At 35.4% G+C, this 20041-nt stretch overlaps 1 protein-coding gene across 3 annotated transcripts in view; it reads right to left on the bottom strand.

The window, feature by feature from the left end:
* MED23 (mediator complex subunit 23) overlaps positions 1–20041 on the bottom strand; it is a 52689-nt gene that overhangs the window by 8826 nt on the left and 23822 nt on the right. For all 3 annotated transcript variants that reach the window (XM_053591047.1, XM_053591048.1, XM_053591049.1), the window contains 13 exons: positions 18870–19015; positions 17666–17911; positions 15282–15424; positions 14134–14308; positions 12788–12951; positions 9391–9515; positions 8139–8341; positions 7870–8050; positions 4748–4918; positions 4193–4409; positions 2235–2471; positions 698–863; positions 123–195 (listed from right to left, as the gene is read on the bottom strand). In XM_053591047.1, coding sequence (XP_053447022.1) covers positions 123–195; positions 698–863; positions 2235–2471; positions 4193–4409; positions 4748–4918; positions 7870–8050; positions 8139–8341; positions 9391–9515; positions 12788–12951; positions 14134–14308; positions 15282–15424; positions 17666–17911; positions 18870–19015 — 2247 coding nt within the window. The remainder of the gene's footprint in view (positions 1–122; positions 196–697; positions 864–2234; positions 2472–4192; positions 4410–4747; positions 4919–7869; positions 8051–8138; positions 8342–9390; positions 9516–12787; positions 12952–14133; positions 14309–15281; positions 15425–17665; positions 17912–18869; positions 19016–20041) is intronic.

Genomic DNA, 20041 nt, shown 5'->3' on the forward strand with positions numbered 1-20041 from the left:
TTAAAAGCATGAAACACTTTGTTAATTTGCACAATGTCTTTACACAAGGACACCTTATATGCAATTCTGGAATAGGCTAGCTGTACTTCACCACTCAGTACAAATTAAAGTTATTAACTCACTGGTAGGGCAGTGATGATCAAACCAATTGCATTCATCCATGATGTAATGTTCTCTCTTGGCACTAAGGGCTGACTGCAAGTGGGCAAAAAAAGAATACAAAGGTAAAATTATAAAAACATTTTATATCTTATTTTTATATCTTATTTTGAGAATGTATATAATTTGGAGGATTGAAACTCATCCACTCCAATAAAACAATGGATATTTTATTGAATAAAAATGAAATACACACAAAAGATAAAGCTTTTTTAAAAAAACTTCTTCTCCAATCATTATCCTTATTCTATGCTGATCTTTAGGAGTGTCTTGAAAGACTGTTTTTAGTGACAAGTTAACATTATTTCTAAATTAATGTCAGGGAGCTAACAAAGAGAAGTACAAGCAAACCAGGTCTGACCCTGTGCAGAGCTAATCCTGTTACCCCTGATCACAAAGACAAGATCTGGAACCAGAAGGTGTCATTATCCAATGTGCACTGGTCTCGGGGGCACAGGTTTGTCTAATAGTGCCAAATAAAATACAATTTTCTTTACAAATAAACAATGAATCTTATGGTATGAAAGAGGATACATACCTTTTCAGGACAACATTTAGAAGTGCATTCCCAACCTCATTGCCTGAAACTGTTAAGGCCATGAGCTCCACACAAGTGACGTGCAGAGCGTGGGCAGCCGGATTGGGAAACTCATTGAATCTCCAATCACAGTTTGGGAAGGGACCAGGAGATTTGCCAGCCATCGGTGCAGACAATTAAAGCAATAACATTTCAACTATCATTTGATTATCAATTTATCTGACTATGAACTATCAAGAAGTGATTTTTCTATAGCTAGAGATATTAAGAGGCAAATAGTGCAAACCAAATACGATTAAGTTTTACACAACTGAAATACATTTGATCAACCACAAGGTATAAATTGTTCTTATAGGCTTATAACCATGACATGTTAACAGCTGTAGCTGCAACTGAAGCACCCCCAGGCTTCATAAGCCCATTTATTATAATTGTTTAAGACATTACTATACAAATTATTGTATAAAGAGTAATTCTTATACTCCAGAAAATAAATTCCTTTAATATAAGAAAAGTAAGTCAATCTCATTTATGTAAAATTTTCCTATCTAGTAAATAGTGGTAGTCATAGACATAATTAAGAATAGAGTGGTTGTTGGAAGTAAAACACGTCAGAAATCATATAGAGAAGGATGGAAAAGAGGTAGGGCAAATTCACACCTAACAGGTGCAATGCACATATTCTAGGTGAAGGGCACGCTTATATCATTGACTTAAAATATATAAATACAAATACGTGATCAAAATATATGTACCTCTTTAATACACTGAATTAACAAAAAAGAAGAGTGCTAACAACTGAAAACATAAAATCAAAATGAAGAAATAAAAACTGAGTACAGCTTTTTCACTAAAAAAAGAAAAATAAGTTTTATCACTAATTTGATCGTGTATAAAAAATATATTAATAAGGCCCAGGAGGCAGGGTTGCTTGTGCCCAGGAGTTTGAGACAAGCTTGAGCAAAAGACAAGACTCTTTCTCTGCTAAAAAACAATTAGAAAACATAGCTAAGTGTGGTGGCATGTGCCTACAGTCCCAGTTATTTCAGAGGATGATACAAAAAGTTTGAACTCAGGACTCTGAGGATGCAATGAGCTATGATGATGCCACTGCAGGGTAGCTTGGGAGACAGCAAAATTACCCCCAGCCCTCTTGTTGTTTTAAGGATTCACTTGAAACAACAAGATCCTATGTTCTCCAAGAGCACATAGATACATGTGTTGCAATATGTAGTACATTTATTTAAGAATAGGATGTTTTTCTTTGAACAAATCTCCATGAAATCTGTTTTTTAAAAATAAATCTTCATGAAGTCTGTTATTAAATACAAATTTTAATGAAAAGAATCAAAGCCTATGTGAAATGATGCTCTTGATTTAAGAATTCAAATCTTTACAGAGGTAAAAAGGAAAATGATCTTTAAAATGTAAAGCCTTAAAATATATAAAAATATTACCTTAAAAAGAAAACATATATTCTCATAAGTCAAAATCCTGTTATTTCTGGAGAGTCTGTAAAATCACAATGAAAGGATATTATCTACTAGTCTGCCTATCAATCTGCAATAGTAGGTGTCATCTGGGACCCAGGGATTTTCCTCTCGTGCATTCATGGCATTTTTTAGGTAAGTGTCACTTAAACACCAGCCCTGTGGTCGATTATCCTTGAGCGAACCAATGATGGCGTGGACAAGTTTTCGCTTGAGAAATTTGCGCTCTCTCAGGTGCATTTCATAATAGTGCAGAGTATTATATAGATAAGTCACTGGACGATCTGCAAGAAAAAAACATCATCACAATGTTTATCTAGTTACTGGCAACTATGAAAAGCTAATCTTTCCAGATAACTGAAAAATGCGTCATAAGATTGTGAAACTGTTGCAACATGCTAGGCAACTGTATACAACGAATATTTTCATCTTGGAACTAGCAGAAGACTCAGAAAGCTTATAGTAATACATAGCATTAACATTTACAATACTGGGCATTTGAGTGGAAGCAATTCCCCTTTTACAAATTTATCCAGCAAAAATGACACATAGCAAGGAATTCTTTGCTGCCCTGTTTCCACTAGGAAAAGATTAGAAATAACCCAATTTGTCAAAAACAGGGGATATAAATTATGGTGTGTATGACATTTTGTCATACACACCATAATTTATACACACCATACATACATATACATTTTGTCATACACACCATAATTTATATCCCCTGTTTATCCCCTGTTTCTTAATAAATAATAAAAGAAAAAAAGCTGCAGAACAATAACTTCAGTACATTTTATTAGCGGGGGGAAAAACCACTCAGGATATCTAAGGGAGGGTACGTGAGAGACTGGTAACAGTGATGGCCTACAGACAAGGAAACTGGCTAGCTGGAGGCCAAGGATGGGAGTAACTCATTATTTTTCACTGTATACCCTTCTGTAACCATGTACATGTTATTACCTAAGGCAAAAAAAAAAAAAGTTTCTAAAGGAATGCACACTTGAACCTCATGCCCATCCTATATAGTGTTAACACAATTCCCACTTCCATTCTGGTGGAGGAAAGTTAAGATGAAAGACTTAGAAAAGGTACCCACCAGAGAAATACACTTTGTCCCCATTGGGGCTGCACTACAATCTTCCCGCTTCTGTCAATGACCCTGCCACTGTTCAGTTACTGTGTTTAAAACCTTAGAGGGGTTTCATTTCTTTCTTTCTATATTTTCCCCATACCCAAATAGTCCCCATAACCAAATCCTGTTCCTTCTTTCTTGACCTTTGTCCTTTTCTCATTTTCAACACCAATATCCTTGTTGTGATACTAAATATACACCTGAGCTTTTTGACATGTCTCTGAAGTAGCTTCCTCTCTCTAAGACATGCTCCCATCTACAACTGGATTTATCTTTCTAACACAATGCTTCCCACGCCATGATCTTACTCAGTCATTTTCAGTTGATTATTACCTGCAAGGTAAAAAATGAAATCTCAGCAGCCTGGCATTTGAGGTGATCTGCAGTCAGGTAGATATATCTTGCCAGCCATATTTCTAGAATCTAGAACTCTTGAGTAAGAATTTTCAATTCAACCAATGAGGCAATTTTTCTTCAAATATGTCTTATTTTATCTACCTCTATCATTTTCTCAAATGATCCCTTCTGCCTATTATGCTCTCTTTTCCCTTCTTATATAAATCATAAGAAAAAACAAAACAAAACAAAAACAAATCACATGCATCACAGTTCAAATCCTACCTATCCAAGAAGCCTGCCAAGATGTATTTAACTTACAGTAATATCACTCTGTCTGAACTCATACCTTTCTCCATATTTTAGCATTGTCTATTTTATACTTTATGGCATTATCCATGGCAGTTATCCTCAAAACACTTTTATTTTAAAAATAATTAGAAGAAAACCTTTAGACCCACTGTTACCACACAGTCATGGCCAGCCTACTTCTGTTTACACAGGGACTAGATGAAATTAACATTTGAAAAAGCTCACCATGAAATTTGTATAAGCCTCCTAGGTGATCCAGTAAAGTCTCCAGTGATTTGGATACTGGAAGCAACTCTAAAAATCTGTGGATCACTATATCAAATACTGGAAGGAATCGTAGACACACATTTCCAAAATAGATGGGCAGGTAGGGGGACTGGATCTGTACAGGAGGTTCAACCTGTTCCGCCAGGCCCTCAAAATACAGCTTCTCAGGATATTTCTATGGAAGTAAGGAGATGATAAATGTTTAGAGCACTTTTTTCTAATTCTCTCACAAGTAAAATAAACTCGAAATGTTATTTAGATATTTTTATACGTAAATAGAAATTGTACTTTATAATTTACTTTTTATATCATACTTATGTCTACTCAAACACAATTACAATTTATTTCTAACATTAGAGAAACTCTAGAACCTTGAAGAAGCTTAGAGAGCTAATTTACTTCTATACAGACATAGAAAACATTAGAACCATACAGAAAAAGGCCAAATCAATTCATCAAACACCTACGTATGGCTTTAAAAGGATTACTTGAAACACTCATTAGAATTCCTACCTTGTGATAATTCATGTGTTTAGTGTGCCAGTCGTTCTGGAGCCAGTGCTCTGGGGAATTTTCCTTCACAAAATCACTTACGCGATTTCTAAAATCATTTGGTTTGAGTAATAGTAACTGAATTATGAAATAACACACCTGGGCTTCATTTCCTTCATGACTACGCATGGCCTTTGAAGAACAACAGAAAGATTATGTAACAATGCCCAACCTGTGCATGACAGTCTAAACTTTAAAAGAGTAAAATCTTCCTATTATTAGAATTTCCTTAGACGTCCAGTCTATCCCAATCCAAGCCTTCAGCATTCCCCAAACATATCTGACCTCTTTGGGGGCCCATGCATAACTCACAATTCCTTCTGCCTAGAGTGTTTATCTTTATTTTCTTTTAATTTAACCTAACTATCACTATCACCTAGGTTGCTGTGATTTCTGTTTTCCGGTACTGTTTTTCCCTATGTCTCTGTCTTATCCTTTTGTTTTACTGGTTTATAGAGGCATATTTTCTCTAATATATTATAACTAATTTTATATCTATGCTTGACAGCTAGGGGGTTAATGTTAGCAAACTAAGCCACCCAAAATAATTACCATCATAGAATTTTTTTTTTAATGCAGCATTCTCTACCCTAATGTCTTTTCTTAAAAATTTTCTTGAAATAGATACAACAAAGTCAGAACGAAAAAACATTTGGGGATGGTTGGGTGGCTATGAGAAACATTATTATCACTGGGGCTAGTAACTGTACAGAAATGGTTATATTAGCACTCTGCCTTTAGTACAGAAATGGTTACATTAGCCTTCCACAAAGAAATGCAGCCACTTGTTACTACTTCCTGCCTCTAGCAGGAGTCTTTAGAGAATCATTTCAGGGTTCAGCTGCTTATATTTCTAGGGCATCACAAGATTAGGACCCTATTCATTTTATTTACTTTTATATCTTCTGTACATAGAATATAGTAGGTACTCAATACACATTTACTGAACAAATGAATGAATAAGGGAATTGGGAGATCTCTAGGTCCTTAGGGAAGGAATAGCAATGTTTAAATATAGTATAAATCCATTAAATTCTTTACGGCAATGTGGAATCGATCAGCACAAGTTCTATCAGTCATACACCTGGATCCGAAAAAGAATAAGAAAACCTTCATCTCCACAATCTTTTCTAATACTTTTTAAAAAGGTAGTGAGCATAAACTGTATAACCTCATTAATTGCTAAAAATGATTTTGTTAATCATGCCACACCACATTGTATTACATTAACATTTGTCTCATATTTGTTTTGAAAACAATTCTTTTACCCAATGTGAGTAACCTCAACTACAGTAGCATAATAAAAGAATATCATGTCCTTCAGTATACAGAGTTAGATTTCATTTCCCCAAAATTCTATCTTGCCCATTTCATCTGCTGTAGAAGAGAAGGTGGATTATAGTCAAGTGCTAGGAAATATTTTATCCCTTTGTTAAGACAACTATAGAATAACAGAATCTTAATATTACATAGAACTTTAGAAAATTATTTCGGTTCAATTGTTGATTATCTAGTTTGGGCTTGATTTTCTCTGGTAACAAATCCAGTCACCTTCATTCTTAGACAGCCATTTTCATTATTAGTGCTAATAGTTAAAAACGTAACCTGATGCCTGTTAGTTTCGTTCACTGGTACCACATTTGCCTTAGGGAGTCATATAGAAAGACTAATTCCTTACTTATGATAGTTTTCAAGTATTAGAAGCAAGAAGATTTCTCCTTTGGTTATGGGAATTTTGATTTTTATAGAGTTAATAAACCAGAATACATATCCAATAATAGGTAGCACTGTTACTTAGGTAATATACATATAAACATGCATTTACTAATTTCATTTCTGGATTTTTACTGCCTTAAGGCATATTCTGTAAGTTGCCAGTCTTAATATTACTTTACTTCAGTTCACTATGTGGTCTATAAAGTTGTAAACAAAGTTGAAAGCCAATTTGAAAAGTGGCATCATATTTTGAAGGGCCTTTCACCTTTCTATTTTGAAGCAAAGACTTTTTACAGGAATCTATCATGGCATTTAGGTGTTCTGCTTCTGTTTTCAACCTGAAATTACCCTGTTTCCAGATTCTTGATGTAGCACATGAAATATATCAGCTACCATTCTCCAGTTGTAGTCTGGACAAAGTATTTCTGCATTAAAATCAGTGGGAGATGACTAGTCTATTCATTTAGAACAAGGAATACTTTATACTGGACAAGTAGAAATTATTACTGATTCAATAACCAGTGTGACTTTTGAAGAAAAACAGTTTCATTAAATTTATAGAGTTTATTTTATTTTCAAAGTCCATCTTTTTTTTTTTTTTGGTATCTACATTTTAATATTTTCACAAGGGAAGCACACATTTTCATTACATTTCTCTCAAGTTAGGAATAGTGTCTTAATCATTTAGCTGCAGTAACTCATTTAAATTAGTTGCATTCTCAAACATCATTCAAAGTCTATACCTGCCTTCAAATGTGATACAACTGCTTCTTAATTTTCAGAAGTTATATTAATATATATTTTAAATTTAGGGCGGCGCCTGTGGCTCAGTGAGTAGGGCGCCAGCCCCATATGCCGAGGGTGGCGGGTTCAAACCCAGCCGCGGCCAAACTGCAACCAAAAAATAGCCGGGCGTTGTGGCGGGTGCCTGTAGTCCCAGCTGCTTGGGAGGCTGAGGCAAGAGAATCGCGTAAGCCCAAGAGTTAAGAGGTTGCTGTGAGCCTAAGCCCAAGAGTTAAGAGGTTGCTGTGAGCCGTGTGACGCCACGGCACTCTACCCGAGGGCGGTACAGTGAGACTCTGTCTCTACAAAAAAAAAAAAAAAAAATTTAAACACATACTCTTAAACAGAACTTATAGAATATTTAGCACTTGAATAAAGGATTTAACCATCAATTCCTTTAATTAAACAGAAAACTTATAAATATTTAGCATTTGAATAAAGTTTTAACCGTTAATTCCTAATTAATATTCTTGGTCACTATCTGTGGCAGGGTAGTCCCTGGGAGTTATGGGTGCTAGTTTACAAAGTGATACTTATTTACAGTGAGATAAATATAGGAAGTTTAGAAATGTATTTATTCTTACCAGGCAAAGAATTAATCTGTCCAACGTAACAATGTTGTACTTCCATACCATGTCATTAAGAATTTCAATACATTTATTGAGTTGCTGACCCCCTGCGGAGGTAGAGAACTCATATACCAGGAAATCAGCAAATGTTCTCACATGGGCCACCAAGGCCCTGGCTCCAATTCTCTCTAATACCCTGGAAGGCAGAGAGTAAAATGTAACTTCCATTGCCGTTCGGATGTAACAGTTTGCCAAATGGCATATAAATTAGGTTTTTGGCTCACCTATAGCCTATCTGATTAATATGATCTGTTTCCAAGAGCATTTTCCAGAGAAGACAAAGAAAGAGAGGAGGGGAGCTCTGCACAAAGTGGGTGATGATGTCATTTTCATTGCTCATTGACTTCCACTTCCTGTACTCCTCCTCCACATTTTTTTTCAGATTAAAGCGGCTTTCCTGAGGTACATTATTTTGTTTGAAGAATGCCTAAAAGGAAGACCAAAAGTTTATTTCATTGATAATAGTAAGAAGAGCACCAGGTATGGAGTTATGAAGCCAGTTTTAGACTCAATTCTGAAATCAACATACTCTTCAGTGATTTTGAACAACACAGTAATTAAAGTCTGAATTTGTATACCTGGAAATTACACGGGCTTAACTACACTATTTATAAGATTCTTTTTCCTAGAATTCCTAAATAGAAATGCTAAGAAGCTTGAATTCAAAGCCTCTTTAACCATCTGTTGATACTTCTGCTTGTCTCAGAGAATAAAGAAAAAAAGAGCTGGTGGGTGGGGGAGTTTGTACCTACACTTTGGTTACATATGTCAGTGTCTCTATGAGGAATCTCCATTACACTAGCCCAACTGCAGATCTACGGACTCAGAAGCTCTGAGGCCAGGCCCGAGTACACTATGGCTTAGTAAGTCCTCCAGGTTACTCTAAGAAATGAGAGAACCACTGCTCTAGCTCTACTGAGTGTTATGGAAAATGGACACTCATCATGCCTTAAATTTTCTCTGAAAAGTAGAAGACAATGAGGTTTGCCTTTCTCCATATTATAAAAGCTACATTTACGTATTTTCTGTGTGATTTAAGAAAATTCAGCTAATTGTAATATACAGGATATCCATAAAGTTCATGTGCAATCTTAAATTGCACACTATTTTAAATTGCGCACGAACTTCCTGGCCACCCTATACATGCATTCTGTTAAGCTTCATTAAATTATATTTCTCCCCATTTCAGTTCTGTGAGAGAGAAAGCAGTTTTTAGGTAATGAGATTTAACTTTCATGAGATTCTAAAACTGTTAACTATTAATATGAAACCACAATAATTAAAATTTTCATATCCAATCCTAGAGTCGGACAAAGAATACCATGAGGGATTTGGGAAGTAATGACAAACATTTTTTAAAAAACAAATAAAAGTTAATTTTCTTCAGATATCACCAAGACTAACTCTCTAGAATAACACTGTGCATGGAAAGAAGTATTTCACATGTATCTGATAAATTATTCAATACCAAATTACCTGTAGCGGGCCTGGAAAACAGCTAAGGGTATGTGAAGCCCAATTATGAGGAGTAAAACTCATGATGGTCTGAAGTATGTCTTTACACCAAGTTCCCTGAATGGAATCAGAACCTGTAAAAAAATCTGAACATACACAAAGAGATGTAATCTAGATATAAATAATTGTATCCACAAGTTATAAAAGATATCAGAGAGAAAATCAAAACAATTATGTGCACTTAGAGAATTTCTCTGAGTGCCGTCACTGCTTAACTTATTACATCTAGTTTAGGACCTAAATTTTCGTAGTTTATGAGTGATTTGGATGATCACAGATGATCATACTAGTAAACATGAGCACAATTAGTGAAAACATAACAAGACATTTGGAATTAGAGAGTGCCAGTAATACAATAGTAGTACAGGCCCAGCACTGTTATGCACTTATTTCACTGACAATGACTTACCAGTACTTTATTAGGCCAAGAAAATAGAACTAGGACAGTAGATGTCTTTTTTAGTGAGTGACACAACTATATATTTCAAGTATAAATCTCTAAATTGAGTAAGTTTATTTACATAAAATAATATAGTTTACATGTACCTGTTTGAAATTTCTCAATTTAAAAACTATTTACATAAAGCACAGCAGCTCTCAAAGTGTGGTCTGCAGACTTCTTGGGAGATCTTTTCAAGGATTCAATGATTCAATCATTGGCTTTCTTAATGTATTGGTATGTGTGCTGATGGTGGTAAACTACTGGCTTTGCACACAAATCAAATAGTGGTATCACACTGTAGTATAGCCATTGTTTTCTTTGCCACAGGCTCTCAGTTAAAAAAGAAGTGCCACTTTCACTTAAGAATGTTGTTCATGAAGTAGTAAAAAAATCATTAAATCTTGACATTATTATTATTATTTTTTTTGAGACAGAGTCTCACTTTGTCACCCTTGGTAGAGTGCCATGGCATCATAGTTCACATCAACCTCAAACTCTTGGGCTCAAGGCATCCTCTTGCCCAAGCCTCCTGAGTAGCTGGGACTATCGGTGCCCATCACAACAACCAGCTATTTCCTTCTTTCTTTCTTTCTTTTTTTTTTTAAGAGACAGAGTCTCACTTTGTTGCCCTCAGCAGAGTGCCACGGCATCACAACTCACAGCAACTCCCCAGCTCTTGGGCTCAGGTGATTCTCTTGCCTCAGCCTCCTGAATAGCTGGGACTACAGGTGCCCACCACAATGCCTTTTGTTGCAGTTTGGCCAGGGCTGGGTTTGAACCCACCGCCGTTGGTATATGGGGCTGGCGGCCTACTCACTGAGCCACAAGCACTGCCCAGTGCTGTGTTTTTCTTTTCTTTTTCTTTTTTATAGAGATGTTCTTGCTGTAGCTGGTCTCAAACTTCTGAGCTCAAGCAATTCAACCGCCTCGGCCTCCCAGAGAGTTAGGATTATAGGCATGAGCCATTGCACCCAGCTCGACATCTATTTTTAATAACCCATTGGACAAATTGGGAAGCATACACCAAGTGTTTTTTTTTAATTATGATGGATGGGTGTCTTGAGAAAAAGCACTGTTTGATTGTTTGAACACGGAGTTAATCAGGTGATTTTTCTTCTATGAAATTCCAATTTTACTTGAAAGAATATCTGACAGGAAACTATAGTTATTCAGACTTAGACATTTAGCAGATATTTTCTTGAAAATTAACAGAAAGCTTATCACCACAAGGAAAACAAATGATGATATCTTTTACCAAAAGTAAAATTTGACCTTACAAGTAAAAACTGGAATTTTGGAAAACTTGTATCCACAACCATGACATGATAGCATTTCCAAACTTAAAGATTTTCTAATAAAAATCTTAGTGATATTATACATGTAATTTTCTAATACTGTATAATAAAGTGTGCCAACATCTGCTAGATCTACAAATTTTAGCGAACCAACATTTTCCAAACAACCAATTCATGAAGTTACAAAATACGTAAAAATTTAAAAATCCACTAAATAAGTATGGGCTTGGTGGCTCAAGCCTGTAATCCTAGCACTTTGGGAGGCTGGCGCAGGAGGATGCTTTGAGCTCAGAAGTTTAAGACAAGCCTGAGCAAGTTCCATCTCCACTTAAAAAAAAGAGAAAATTAGCCGGGAACTATGGTGGGCATCGATAGCCCTAGCTACTTGGGAAGCTGAGGCAGGAGGATCGCTTGAGCCCAAGAGTTTGAGGTTTCTGTGAACTAGGTGGATGGATGCCACAGCACTCTACCCTGGGTGGCAGAGCAAGAATCTGTCTCAAAAATAAACAAATTTAAAAAAGAATTCATTAAATATACAAAATAGATAAATGGATTCCAAAATAACCAAGCACAACAAGTTCACTGTTAGGGTTTGGGATTCTACATTGCAGTTAACCTTTAAGGAACTATCAGTTTTCCAATTTTGGTATGAAATCAAAGACATTCACAATAATACAAAAAGGCTATTAAAATACTCTACTCTTTTCCAACTTCATCTGTGTGAGGCCATTTTCTTTCACTTGCTTCAACTAAAATAACATCAACATATTGAAACAGATTAAATGTATAAGCAGACCTGAGAATCCAGATACTTTCCTTTACATCAGACATTCAAGAGAGAAGCAAAAACACAAAATAATGGCACCTCTTCTCACTGAAGTTTGGCTTTGGAAAATATACTTTTTAAAAATAAAAATATGTTATATAATATATGCTAACATGGAATGAGTTTGTTATTATTTTAAATATATTAGTAAATAACTATCTTAAAACGTCTCCATTTCAATATTTAATAAAATAAATATCCATGATGTAATCCATATAAATAGAAGCTCTTTGGGAATTTCAATTTATTTTTAAGAGCAAAAGGCAGTCCTGAGAACAAAAAGCTTAAAAACCACTACTTAGGCTTGGCGTCCATAGCACAGTGGTTATGGTGCCAGCCACATACACTGAAGCGGGCAGGTTCGAACCCAGCCTGGGCCAGCTAAACAATGACAATTGCAACAAAAAAATAGCCTGGCATTGTGGAGGGTGCCTGTAGACCCAGCTACCTGGGAGGCTGAGGCAAGAGAATCACTTAAGCCCAAGAGTTTAAGGTTGCTGTGAGTTGTGACGCCACAGCTGTCTACTGAGGGTGACAGATTAAAACTCTCTCTCTTAAAAAAAAAAAAGAACCACTACTTAAAAATGTAAGATGGCTATAAAGCCAGTTGGAAGGGTGGTATACAAGTGAGCTTCCATTCAATGGAAGGTATCAAAATGAAGGTATCAATTAACTGGCTTTTTTGGAACAAATGAAAAGTATCTTTTTAGTTTGTTATACCCATAGTAATTAAAAGAATCCCAGTACCCTTTAACTCATTTTTTTTGGATATTGTTGTTTGCACATTCACTGTACCTGTTACGTGAGTTGCTCTAGCTAAGGTCAATATCAAGGCACGGTTTAGTTCTTCAGATTCTGCTGACAGCACTGTTTTGGGATCACTGAGGAAGCGTGTAAACTGTGGCTGTACCTCCGAGCTACCTAATGCTGTTATAAGCCTGAGAGCAGTGCTCTCAACACTGAAAGTAGGAGAACAAAAAGAAATGTGAAAAGTTCCACATAAAATTTCAAAATTATGGAATTAAATCTAATTCTAGGCTAATTATAAAGGAAAAACATGCAAACTACAAATATTCCTTAATTACAAAAAAAATCATCCCTCTTTTGTCTGAGAATGTTGCTTAATTTGTTTAAAAATCTTGGAGTGCCACATTTTATAGTGAAAATCATCTGATATTTTAATACATTGTAAAAAGATAGCTTGATGCCTACAGGACTTAAAAAATGTCACCTGGCATATGTACACCATGGAATACTATTCAGCCATTAAAAAAAATGGAGACTTTACATCCTTCGTATTAACCTGGATGGAAGTGGAAGACATTATTCTTAGTAAAGCATCACAAGAATGGAGAAGCATGAATCCTATGTACTCAAATTTGATATGAGGACAATTAATGGCAATTAAGGACACAGTGGGGGTGGGGGAAGGGAAGAGTAGAGAGAGAAAGGAGAGAGGAGTGGGGAAAGGAAGAGCAGAGATAGGGAAGGAGGGAGGGGGGTGGGGCCTTGGTGTGTGCCACACCTTTTGGGGGCAAGACACGATTGCAAGAGGGACTTTGCCTAACAAACGCAATCAGTGTAACCTGGCTTATTGTACCCTCTATGAATCCCCAACAATAAAAAAAAAAGAAAGTCACCTGGATATGCACCATTTTAAAAATTATATTTTTTTATCTAAAATATATTATAATTCAAAGCAAAAGCAAAATGACATGACACTTAAATCACAATCTAAAGTATAATTTAAGTCCAGCATTCTAAAGGGCTAAATTAGAAGATAAAAATAAAGGCAGTGGAGGTACTAATTCTCAGTCAAAAAAATCCTAAAACAATTACTCAACTAAATTAATCAATTTCTATTTAAAAAACTGCACTCCTATACTAGACATAAAATGCATTAGAAGCAAAGAAGTTTTATGGCAAATGAATAAAAACATTATTATAAGGTAAAGGATTAAGATCCCAATCTCCAACAAAATTTCTAGTAAATCTTAAGGAAAAACAGTCTTCTTGGGTGGCACCTGTGGCTCAAAGGAGTAAGGCGCTGGCCCCATACATCGGAGGTGGTGGGTTCAAAACTGGCTCCAGCCAAAAACAGCAAAAAAATAAAAAAGAAAAACAGTCTTCAATGAACTCACCAGAGGTGGAGCTGGTTCTGGTTGGTTTGTGCAACAGCAGCCAAAGTATGAAGATGGCTCAGGAGCTGAACTCTGTAATGCGGCTGAATGTGGTGCATCCGGTAGCTGAACATTTCAAGGAGTGTGTGTAAGATCCCCCATGCGTGTGACTTGAAAACAGTTGGCAAAAGCTGACCTGGAAGAACGAGACAATTTAAAGCATCAGTTATTAAAAGCTATGCGTCAAAATACATTTGAAGAAATGACAATGAATAAAATGTATGTAAAAATTTGATAATGAAAATACACACACACACACACATCTCCATATATATTTTCTTTTTCTACTTTAATAATAGGAAAAAAAGTCCAGATCCTAATTATAATATCAAGTTTACTTTTTTCCTTGAATTTGGCAAATGATATTCAAGTTCATCTGGAAAAGTAAATGAGACAATATATGAAAAAAATTACTCTAACCTTACTTTTAAATTAACTTCTTGGTTATCTTTTACATTATTTTTGGAAAGGTAATGTTCCTAACCTTTCAAAGTATAAAGTTCACTTTTTAATACTATTGTTAAGGGTGAGTGTGATAGCTTTATTCAACTCTCAATTATCTGAGAAGTCACTGTGCTTAAAATTAAAATTATGTTGTACTGAAAAACTTAGAATTACCATGAATCCAAAAGCCACTTCCACAATAAAAGTATCTATTATTTACAGCTGCATAACAGCTAGCAGACTTTGTAAGGTGTCTTCTGCAATGTAGGAAAACTCCTTCTCTATTGCTAGTCAGACTCAGTACGCACTGGACAATAGCATTGCTTCCTTGGGGAAGAATCTAACTTGCCTGAGGATGGGGACCCTGACTATCCTGCTCACTGAGCTCTGAACACTTAGCACATTTGCTTTTTCTTACTTTACTTGGAAATGCAACAATCTCCCAACTCCCACTTCCTATCCCTCTTTTTTGCTTTCTTTTTCTCTAGAACACGTATTACCTGACATAATGCATATTTGTTTATTTACTTTATTGTCCCCCTTATTAGCATGTAAGCTCCATGACGGTGATTTTCCTTCTCCGCTGTATCCCTGACACTAAGAAAAACACCCATTGAATTAATGAATAGGTTAATGGTTATAAACATCAGAAAGTCCTGTCTTACTGATAAATCCTTTGATGCCCAAAGACTCTATCTCCATATAGACCAATAAACGACTGTAAGTTTCCACTAGGGCTGGAGCCAAGGCCACACTGGACTTTGCATGAGCAAGTTTTATCACTCTGGTTGCGATGCTATGAATAAGGCTGAGGAGAAAAAAAGGGAAGAAAATAAACATCCATATATGTGACATAAAAAACAAGGGATTCTTTGCTTGTAGGTAACCCAGTATAAATCTGAACTTACATGATTCAGATGAAACTGACTCATTTTATACACTTAAGTTGTGCAGGACACTTGGTAACAATGCACTTGCTTTACAACCTGGGACTAATTCCTGTTTCTATGGAGCTTTCATTTTGCATCAGGATCTCCCTGCCCATGGAAAAACAAACTGGGTACCACGCACCAGAGCATACTTGTGATGTAAGATCACAAGTTAGCAATGTTGTAACTGATGGTATGCTGTTTTTCTTTTTACATGACGTAACAAAATACATTTGAGAAATTAAATAATTTCTGTCACAGATTTATTTAATATCACCACTATGACCAAAATTACAGGTTCTATCGTGACTTTGCTCAAATCTCTCACATATGCGAGTGAAGCACATGTATGATTCTGTCACAGTGTCTACTATTTGTAAGAGAGGTTGGTTTTACTAGGACTGACACATACCTGGAGGTCTGTGATGTGTTCTCTTTGGCCTACACAGTTTTAAGTCTGAGACAACACTTAAAAATCTGGGTTTCTATCCCATCTCAAAAAATTTTGGAAGCTCTAACTACTCTAGTCCTCATTCTTATACTGTAGACATTAGCTAACGTGGTAGCTCCATGAGCTGAGCCCCTCACCTCCAGTTGGCCTAAGCCCCTTCCACACATACACCTCCAGGCTTCACTCCTCTACAACTTTCAGCTGGCTTCATGCGGCACTTGAAGTTCTGGAATCACACCCAACAGAGCCATTTCTATCTCATAGAAACCATAATTGTCAATTCTAAAAGTGTCCCTATAATCAAAAAGTAAAAGGCTTAAAATTTTCACAAATTTGAACTTCCAGCATTTTTTTTTTTTTAATTTCAGGTTAATATGAGGGTACAAACAACCAGGTCAAAATATTTGAATAATCTGCACTCAAAAGGTGCACCAAACACCCCCACACTCCACTCACTCAGTGGAAGCACCTCTCTCATTCCCCCTCCTCCCAACTTGAATTGAATTTTTCTCCTATGTGGGTGTGCATTAGGACTATCCATTGGCTTCATATTAGTACTGAATACATCAGATATTTGCTTTTCCATTCTTGTGGTACTTTACTAAGAAGAATGCATTACAAAGCCATCCAGGTTAATACAAAAGATGTGAAGTTACTGTCCTTTTTATAGCTGAATAGTATTCCATGATATGCATATACCATAATTTATTAATCCATTGCTGAGTATGGGTATTTAGGCTGTTTTCACTTCTTGGCAATTGTAAATTGAGTTGTGGTAAAAAATCTAGTGCAAATGTCCTTATGATAAACTGATATTTTTTTCTTCTGGGTAGATGCCTATAGTGGGATTGCATGGTCAAATGGGAGGTCTAATTTGAGATCTTTGAGGATTCTCCATACTTCTTTCCAAAGAGGCTACAGTAGTTTGCAATCCCACAGTGTAAAAGTGTTCCCTTCTCTCCACATCTGCACCACCACCTGCAGCTTGGGAGCTTTGTGAAGTGGGCTAATCTTACTGGGTTAGGTGGTTTTGATTTGCATTTCTCTGATGATTAGGGATGATGAGCATCAGCAAATTTTTAATGAAAACATAATTGTGGGTGGGTGCAAAGACAGGCACCCTATGAAGATAGTCTTCACAGACATTTTTTTAAACATTAAGATGGTGCAAACAACCATAATGTCCAACAAAGTAGAACTGGATAAAGTCATATACTGCTACACAAAAACAATCTTTGTAGCAGTTTTTAAAAATCTTTTCGAAGATTTTTGCTAGACCTCAAAAGGTGTTTGATTATTATGGAGAAAGGTGATTATAAAACAGTATTTCAGTATGATTCCATTTTTCTCATAAGAGAAAAAATGTTAAACTAATATACATTATAATATACATTTATTTTATCCATAGGGAAAAATAAACTCTGAAATATATACAAAAACAATTTTATAATGCTTACCTCTCAGGAAGGGATTATAGCAATGATTTTCTTTGGCTTATTTGTATATTCTACAAGGCCTATAATAAACAATGTTCATTTGTGTAACAAAATAAATCTATTTTTACAAATGCATTTGACAATAAAATACACACATACAATCATGAAATCAAAGTTTATACTATACTGCTATCAATTCACTAACATGGAATGAAATAAATAAAAAAAAATACCTCATTTTAGCATGAACTGTCAGTGAATCCAGGAGGTTCATTGGTAAGGGAGTAATAGATCCTGAAGCCAAACAGCTAGTTCCAGGGAGAGGTATCCTCATAATTCCATTTCCATAAATGGTTTCTACCAGCGCTCCCATTGGTAACGTAAAACACTCTGAATTTGTAGAGTATGCATTACATAACAGGGCAATCTTATAGTCGTTCATTTGTAAACTTTTATTTCTCAGGCTCTGCTGGAGAAACCTAAAAATTCACATTTTATTAAACAGAAAAAAATGCACATCATTTTGATAAAGTAAACTTAAATTTTTTTAAAAAGGTCCATTTTATGCAACTATTCACTGGTGCTATCTTTCTTCTTACAGATATAATTTCTGGGTGAAATGTAGAATGGAAACACATAAAAGTTTGGGTAGCATTTCAGAAGATACTTAAATTAATTATAAGTTAACAATTAATGGGTATTTTTAAAGTATGTTCTACATATATACAACATTGTATTAGGCTCAGTTTCAGAGAATAAAGAAATAACTCATAAAACCATGAACTATGTTTCTATTTATTATCTGTTTAAGTACAAAAATATGCCTTCATTATAGATATCACCATGGAAAAACATGGGTAAGCAGTGTCTGTCACAGAGAATGAAAGCCAAATGACATATCAAGTCTGACTACCCTAGAGTCTCTCATGAAGAGATCTGGCAGTCCTTTCCAGAAGTTCTAGGTGGGTAGTTCAGCTACTCCTAGCACCCTTGACTGGAGCACAATACTATCAAAGGGCATCTTCCTTGAGTCATCTGAGCTTTGGAAGAGACATAAGGGAGCATGTGAACCAGGTCATGATAATTTCAAATCCCATGCACTTGAGAAATTTTGAAACATTTTCATATTAATAAAATTGACACACTTCCATTAAATTAATAACTTTAAAATGCAACATATAAAAACAAAGATCAGCTTTGAAAATTAAAAAAAAAAAAATCTTTATGTATAAATAGCACTAAACTTCCAGTAGTTTCCTGATATGGGTACTGGTTGCATTCTCTTGCTATGACATATTCATTAAATATTTACCTCTATGCTACCTCCAAAGGGTTAGGAGAGATTTCCAAATTGCACACAAATATTGAAACCATTATTAGTTTCAATCCACTATTTATTAAACAAGAAAATTAAATGTCAAGCAACAAATAACTTACTCGTGGTGAAGTTTTAAGGAATGGGGTATTGGAATCTGTAGCTTTGAGTTGTCATTTTGAGCTTTTCTATTAAGATGAATCCAAATGCAAGTCATTGCAAAGGCGTGAGTTGACTGAGGTTTGTTAATATCAGGAACTGGGATACACTGAAAAATAAAAATTTTCATATTACAAGAAAAGAACTAATTATATGTATTTTTGCAATCCATTTCTCTTTAAAATATCCTATCTTAATTTAGCCCAATGGATCTTTGACTATTCAGCAATACAAATCAGAAGGTCCAACAGCCACAAAAATTTAAAACCATTAAAAGATGTTATACTTGGCATATTAGTATTTTCCAAGAAAGTAACAGAAATTCCCAAGTGCTTAGTTAAGCTTTTCCTACTATCACAGAGCATTCGCAAACAAAAATGTTTTAAATTTTTCTTTAAAAAATTATTCTATTTTTAAAATATTTTTAAAGATAAAAAGTTTTATTTTTATTTAAAAAAATTTAAAGCACATCATTATGAAATCTTACTGACACTGAAATACACTAAAAACACAGAATTTCTAAAAGTCTCAGAATACTTTTCAAGAACACATAACAGAGGTGGGGCATTGTGGCTCACACCTGTAATTCTAGCACTTGGGGAGGACAAGGTGGGAGGATCACTTGGAGACCAACCTGGGCAGCACAGTGAGACTTCAAATTAATTAATTAATTTTTTAATTAATTAATTAAAAAATAGCCAGGCATGGTGTCATACACCTGTAGTCTCAGGTACTCAAGAGGCTTAGGTGGGAGGATCACTTAGCTCAGGAGTTTGAAATTACGGTGAGCTACGATCAGGTCACTGCATTTCAGAGTAAAACCCTGACTCTAAAAACAAAAATACAAATCAAAAAAAAGGTAAAAATCCAAGAAATATGTAATCTAAATGACAATCATTAAACATATCAAATAAATGTGAAATGATATGGACGTCTCAAATTTAGTTTAAAATAGTCCAGCAATTAAAATGTAGCTTGACTAGGAATATCTTGTGCCACATAAAAAACTGCCCTTGGGCCAAACAGCACTGGATTCAAGTTGGAGTCAGAAATGAAACATAGGAAGAGGAAGCAGACCCGGGGGATTTACGTGACTTGGCAAGGGTATAAAGCTCTAGAGTCTGGCCCTCAAACC

The sequence above is a fragment of the Nycticebus coucang genome, chromosome 5, assembly GCF_027406575.1.
Source record: "Nycticebus coucang isolate mNycCou1 chromosome 5, mNycCou1.pri, whole genome shotgun sequence".
Classification (NCBI taxonomy): Eukaryota; Metazoa; Chordata; class Mammalia; order Primates; family Lorisidae; genus Nycticebus; species Nycticebus coucang.